This window comes from Salvelinus sp. IW2-2015, unplaced genomic scaffold, assembly GCF_002910315.2.
Source record: "Salvelinus sp. IW2-2015 unplaced genomic scaffold, ASM291031v2 Un_scaffold3384, whole genome shotgun sequence".
Lineage (NCBI taxonomy): Eukaryota > Metazoa > Chordata > Actinopteri > Salmoniformes > Salmonidae > Salvelinus > Salvelinus sp. IW2-2015.
In genome coordinates, this window is record NW_019944666.1 from 10,091 (window position 1) to 17,409 (window position 7,319).

The 7,319-nt window shown below is 40.3% G+C and overlaps 1 protein-coding gene across 1 annotated transcript in view; it reads left to right on the plus strand.

Annotated features, from left to right (window-relative positions):
* The window catches only part of LOC112075777 (B-cell receptor CD22-like), a gene marked incomplete at its 5' end in the record, with an annotated part of 65,206 nt that overhangs the window by 10,042 nt on the left and 47,845 nt on the right, over positions 1–7,319 (plus strand). The window contains one exon of the mRNA XM_070441059.1: positions 2,857–3,123. Coding sequence (XP_070297160.1) covers positions 2,857–3,123 — 267 coding nt within the window. The remainder of the gene's footprint in view (positions 1–2,856; positions 3,124–7,319) is intronic.

Consider the following 7,319-nt stretch of genomic DNA (forward strand, 5'->3'; position numbering starts at 1 on the left):
TAATGTAGCCTGTTATCCATATATAGTCTAATGTAGCCTGTTATCCTTCTATAGTCTAATGTAGGCTGTTATCCATATATAGTCTAATGTAGCCTGTTATCCATATATAGTCTAATGTAGCCTGTTATCCATATATAGTCTAATGTAGGCTGTTATCCATATATAGTCTAATGTAGCCTGTTATCCATATAGTGTAATGTAGCCTGTTATCCATGTCTGTCTGTCTGTCTGTCAGTCAGAAATCTGACTCTCTCTCCACCCCCCCTCCCTCCCTCCTCCCCTCTTCTCTCCAGCGGTATGGTGAGGCAGACAGGGCCATGTAATACAGTGGAGGCTCCTCAGAGGAGGAAGGGGAGGACCATCCTCCTTAGTGAATTTCATGAAAATAAAATGTTTTAAACATTTAAAAAGTTATTGTTTAAAGATCAAACTATGTCATCAAATATATTTTTAAAACATACTATTTTGCAATGAAGGTCTACAGTAGCTTCAACAGCACTCTGTAGGTTAGCTCCATGGTGTAGCTGGAGGACAGCTATCTTCCGTCCTCCTCTGAGTATATTGATTTCAATACAAAACCTGGGAGGCTCATGGTTCTCACCCCCTTCCGTAGACTTACACAGTAATTATGACAACTTCCAGGTGATGTCCTCCAACCTATCACTCTTGCAGCATGAACTGACATGTTGTCCACCCAAAGATCAGAGAATTAGTCTAGTACTGAAAGCATAAGCTACAGCTAGATAGCACTGCAGTGCATACAATATGGTGAGTAGTTGACTCAAAGAGAGAGAAAGACAATGGTTGAACAGTTTTGGACAAACACAGTACTTCCAAAATGAAGGAGCAGCAAGAGAGAGATAGAAAGAGATATTTTGTATATTTCTTTTCACTTTCACTTACGTAGCTAGCAAATGCAGCTATCTAGTTTAGCCTACTCAAACACCCTGCTCAAAGAGAGGGATGCTATGTTAGCTAGCTGGCTATGGCTATCCAACACAACACTGGAAGTCTTCCAAGTTGTCACGGCCGTCAAAGGAAGTAGACCAAAGCGCAGCGTGGTCAGTGTACATGTTCTTTTTATTAGAAACGCCGACAAAAAAAAAGAAACAATACAAAACAACCATGAAGCTTAATGGCTATGTACCACAAACAAAGTTAACTTCCCACGGGCTACCTAAGGGCTACCTAAGTATGGTTCTCAATCAGAGACAACGATAGACAGCTGTCCCTGATTGAGAACCCCTATCCGGCCAAAACATTGAAATACAAAAAATAGAACATAGAATACCCACCCCAAATCACACCCTCACCAAACCAAATAGAGACATAAAAGGGATCTCTAAGGTCAGGGCGTGACACAAGTCAAGGTAAGCTTTTGGTTTTACTAATTAATTGCCACCGGGGCTCACCTGTGTAAGTACTAAACTGCTTACTGACTGTACACAGTAACTTTACCTCATGATTTTAGCGGGTTTACTAACGCTTTAGTTCTATTAGCTATTCTGACTATGACATTACTTTAGCTAATATGGTGACAACGATATAGGGTGTGTGTAGTGGTTTTGCTTGGAAAGGTTTTTTCGCCTGGTTACATACAGCTGGTGTGTTGTGCATTGCTGCTATAACAACCTCCACTCTTCTNACATAAAAGGGATCTCTAAGGTCAGGGCGTGACACAAGTCAAGGTAAGCTTTTGGTTTTACTAATTAATTGCCACCGGGGCTCACCTGTGTAAGTACTAAACTGCTTACTGACTGTACACAGTAACTTTACCTCATGATTTTAGCGGGTTTACTAACGCTTTAGTTCTATTAGCTATTCTGACTATGACATTACTTTAGCTAATATGGTGACAACGATATAGGGTGTGTGTAGTGGTTTTGCTTGGAAAGGTTTTTTCGCCTGGTTACATACAGCTGGTGTGTTGTGCATTGCTGCTATAACAACCTCCACTCTTCTGGGAAGGCTTTCCACTAGATGTTGGAACATTACTGTGGGGACTTGTTTCCATTCAGCCACAAGAGCATTAGTGAGGCTGGGCACTGACGTTGGGTGATTAGGCCTGACGTGCAGTCGGCGTTCCAATTCATCCCAAAGGTGTTCGATGGGGTCTGGACTCTGTGAAGGTCATTCAAGATCTTCCACACTGTCCTCGACAAACCATTTCTGTATGGACCTTGCTTTGTACACGGGGGCATTGTCATGCTGAAACAGGAAAGTGTCATCCCCAAACTGTTGCCACAAAGTTGGAAGCACAGAATCGTCTAGAATGTCATTGTATGCTGTAGCGTTAAGATGTCCCTTCACTGGAACTAAGGGATCTAGCCTGAACCATGAAAAAGAGCCCCACCAAACCCAGATTAATCCGTCTTACTGCCAGATGGAGAAGCGTGATTCATCACTCCAGAGAACGCGTTTCCACTGCTATAAAGTCCAATGCAGCAGTTCGGAACTCGGTAGTCAGTGTTGCAGCCGAGGACACACTGTTTGTTTTACACGCCCGTCTTGTGAGCTTGTGTGGCCTACCACTTCGCGGCTGAGCCGTTGTTGCTCCTAGACGTTACCACTTCATAATAACAACACTTACAGTTAATAACAGCACTACTGTGCTGTAAAAGGCCATGATGATCTCAGCTCTCCGCAGTGTGTGAGTACAGTTCAATAGCACAGTATTCTACTTAGCAAGTATCATGCATTCAAGCAAAATATCCATATATAGCACAGTATTCTACTTAGCAAGTATCATGCATTCAAGCAAAATAGATGTCTTACTTTATCAATCATTTCAGACAAAATCATTGTTTTACTCATTGATAATATTACTTTGACAAAATGTTTGGTATTTTACATCAGATAAACCAAAGACCTCAGTGTCAGTCAGTCCCTCTGATGGAATAGTGGAGGGCAGTTCAGTGACTCTGACCTGCAACAGTGATGCCAACCCACCTGTGCAGAGTTACACCTGGTGGTACAAGAAGAATGGAGGTGACTATCAGAGTATGACAGGACCACAGCATGTCTTCAATCAAATCCAGTCATCTGACACTGGAGAGTACTACTGTGAGGCCCAGAATGAGATGGGGACAGACAGGTCTAGGACCATAAACATGGATGTGAAGTGTGAGTAAAGTACAGCTCAGTGTTTGAATGCTGAGGTCGCAAAACAATTATAATTAAATAATGAAGTAGTCCGAAAGTATAACATCTCCAAATGTGTATTTGTTAACGTTTTAGATAGTTAGAGTTTTAGATAGTTCTCCGATATCAACAGAGAATATATTTAATTTGTAAATTACGACTACTGTCGTAAATATACTACAGTCCTACCCCTCTGACAAATTCTCCTTTACCAGATGACCCAAAGAGCACCTCAGTGTCAGTCAGTCCCTCTGGTGAAATAGTGGAGGGCAGTTCAGTGACTCTGACCTGCAGCAGTGATGCCAACCCACCTGTGGACAAATACACCTGGTACAAGAAGAATGGAGCCTCACCAAAAGCATCAGGACAGAGTTACAGCATCACTAACATCATCTCTGAGGACAGAGGAGAATATTACTGTGAGGCCCAGAATGGAAGAGGATCTATGAACTCTACAGCTCTGATGAATCAATGTAGCAGGTAAAGTTACATCTTCAATACTCAATACAAAATGATGTTCAATAAGAAATGATTTCAAAGTAATCTTCTTCTAGTTTGCCTATGACACTTTGGTTATAACTATCCATAGGCTTCTATACAAGTATTGCATTAATGTCCTGAATGCTGTAATTCATTTTCACTTCATATAACATGTTCTCATATCATCCATTTGTCTTTTGGGAAACAGACATCAGTTCTGACTCAGCTGTAGAATCATAGTGGTTGTGTTCTGGGTTCTTCACCTCTGTCTCTGGACTCATGTGGTTCGGTGAGTAAGAAGGAACATTGAATTTGTTCATTGTTTCACCTTAGCACTCTGATTTGTATTAACTTAATTAATTCATAAATGGTATGTATTGGCCCAACACCTAACTTGTTAAACTGTATTATAACATATCAACTTCCTTTAGAGTCAGTAGAGAGCAAGACCACTCAATCCCTCTTGACAGGAAATCCACAGGAGAAGTATGCTACAACAGACAACCACCACAGTGATTAATCCGCCTATTCAGTTACACATTATCACCCCCCCCCGTGTAAGTGCTAGGAGCAAAAAAACTAAACGGGCAACCAGGGGGGGCGGGGGGAGGGGGACAGCTCCGAGTTTGGGAACCTGAGTTAAACCTCATTTATTATTAATTTACTCTGTCCACCGACAGACTCTTTCATACTATTAATTTTATCTCTCTCTCTCTCTCTCCACAGAGTGTCCGTCTGAAATGGTAACAGAAAAAAAACTGACACGTACACTGCTCTGAATAATGAGGGACCATTCCCCTGACTACGACACTCTGGCAGTATGTCTCCTTGAACATGAATGCGTTGATTGTTTAGTTTGTGTTTGGTTTTACACTATGTAACATGTTTAGAAGAAAATGATTGAAAGAATGTAGGTGTCTTCAATGACACCATGCATTGTCCTCTCTCTCTGCACTGTCGTATGTACTTTCCCTGCTCTCTCTTTCTCTCTCTCTACTCTCTCTCTCTCTCTCCACAGAGTGTCCATCCTGACCCTAACAGTGACGCCAACAGTGACATGTACTCACCTCTGAACATGAAGACCAGGTCACCAGAGTATGACACCCTGGCAGTAAGTGTGTGTGTCCATAAACATTTTAGTGGGAGTGTAAATTGCTAATTCAGTGTCTTCTTTCAGAATGTGAGGGGACCCTCCCACTGAAGAGAACCACCACAGAACCTGCACTGAAGAGAACCACCACAGAACCTGCACTGAAGAGAACCACCACAGAACCTGGACTGAAGAAAAGTACCTCAGAACATCAACTGGAGAGAACCACCACTGAATCTGGACTGAAGAGAATCACCACAGAACCTGGACTGAAGAGAATCACCACAGAACCTGGACTGAAGAGAATCACCACAGAAGCTGGACTGAAGAGAAGCACCACAGATCCTGGACTGAAGAGCTACAGTTCCAATCCAAAAATAGTCCTCACACCTCTATTCTCTTGCTATCATATATAGATTGTTTTCCAGACCAAGAACTTCAACTTTTGAGTAAATGCTGGAATATATTTTTTATCTTCTTATAATGATACTTAAATTGATGATAAATAGAATGGGTTATGCTTCTGCTTTTTTTCAATGGGATTTTTCCATTTCCATTTGTTTGATATAAATAGCATACTTTTCTTGTGTACTAATCTGTTTACTATCTATAATTTAAGTTTATATTTCTGATATTTTTCTATGGGATTTTGCCATTTAGGGATTGATAACATCAATAGTCTTACTTTCCTCAGTAACTAATATGGATAATATTGATAAGAGCTTTTTAATATTTTTAGCTCTTGGGTCAAATTCTCCTGATGTGTTTAATGATGATTTACTTTGTATTGCTGTCAGACATTATTCCGCATTTTATATTTWATATTACGTAATACTATATTGTTTTTAATATTTTTTAAACGTCATCAGTACATTACATACATTTAAACATTTGCTGTTTTAATATATTTTATATTAGTTATTAATTTATTTTACATAATACTATATTGTTCAGTGTCATGATATCACTTGTTTTATCATCACATTTTCATTATTACCTATTTTAGATTCATGTTTACCTTTTCAGTTTTTACAGTGTGGTTTGAGTGTCAATACAGTATAAGCATCATGTTGTAAAAAAGCTCACAACTAATAATACATTGATTCATAACTATTTTCCACTCAGCTCTTGTTTCTTGTATTTCTGCCTATTAGACACATGATGGTGCCATTGCATCATTTAACCATGAGTGGCGAGGCCAGCGTTTCCTCAACTCAGTCCTGGGGACCCCAAGGGGTGAACGTTTTGGTTTCTGCCCAGGCACTACACAGCTGATTCAAATAATCAAATCTTWMTGWCGAGTTGATTACTCAAACACAGAGGCAGTGTTACTTAGTTGTCTTATTAACCTCGGAAATATTATTTMTATTYACTGAAATGACCCTAGTTTAACCCTTTGTKKKCTCCTCCAGTGAAGGGTATTCAGCTGTAGAAGCACGGCCAGTATTTATTATCACAAAAACAAATGTTTTAGGTTTACAGTCGCCTCAACAGCACTCTGCAGGGTAGCACCATGGTGTAGCCGGAGGACAGCTAGTTTTTGTCCTCCTCTGGGTACAATGACTTCAATACARAACCTAGGAKGCTCATGGTTCTCAMCCCCTTCCATAGACTTACAAAGTAATTATGACAACTTCCGGACGATGTCCTCCAACYTATCAGAGCTCTTGCAGCATGAACTGACATGTTGTCCAACCAATGAAAGTATCTGATATTTTTATCTAGTTCTGAAAGCATGAGATACAGCCAGCTAGCACTATAGTGCATAACATGTGGTGAGTAGTTGACTCAAAGAGAAAGACAATAGTTGAACAGTTTTGAAAAAATGTATTTATTTAAAAATTAAGGAGAAGCAAGAGAGAGTGGGAGAGAGCTCGCAAACTCTACTTTCCTTTTTGCTTTTTACCTTTCACTTCCTTAGCCAGCATCTAAAKCAGCTAGCTAGTTTAGTTACTCAAACAACCGTCTCAAACAGAGAGGGATGGTGTGTTAGCTAGCTGGCTATGGCTATCCAGCACTGGACCTCTTCCAAGTCAAGGTAARCTTTTGGTTTTATTCATTTATTGCCACCTGGGCCCACCGGTGTAACTGCTAAACTGCTTGCTGACTGTACACTGTACTGCATGATTGTAGCGTGTTTACTAACGCATTAGTTCTAGTAGCTATGTTGACAATACGTTAGCTAATATGGTAACAATGATGTAGGCTGTGTGTAGCGTTAGCACTCATGATATGAAGGTTTGGCTTGGAAAGGTTTTTTCTCCTGCTCACAGACAGCTGATATGTTGTGCACTGAAGTCCACAAGTGAAGGGAAAAGGTGAGAGGAGTATAGTGCAGAGATGTACAATTTGTAAGTCGCTCTGGATAAGAGCGTCTGCTAAATGACTTAAATGTAAATGTAAATGTAAGAAGGAATCCTACAATGGGCAATGTGATCATGCTGTTTGTATGTGTCTGCTTTGAAAGTGAACTGTGTTTGAATGTGATCAGAGGTGTATTCATTCAACCGATTCTGTTGAAAAATGTTTCTTTAAATGAAAGCAAACAGAATGAAATGGGGTTAAACATACCTGAATTTGTCCAAGAGAAACTCTTGTTTGGAACTGT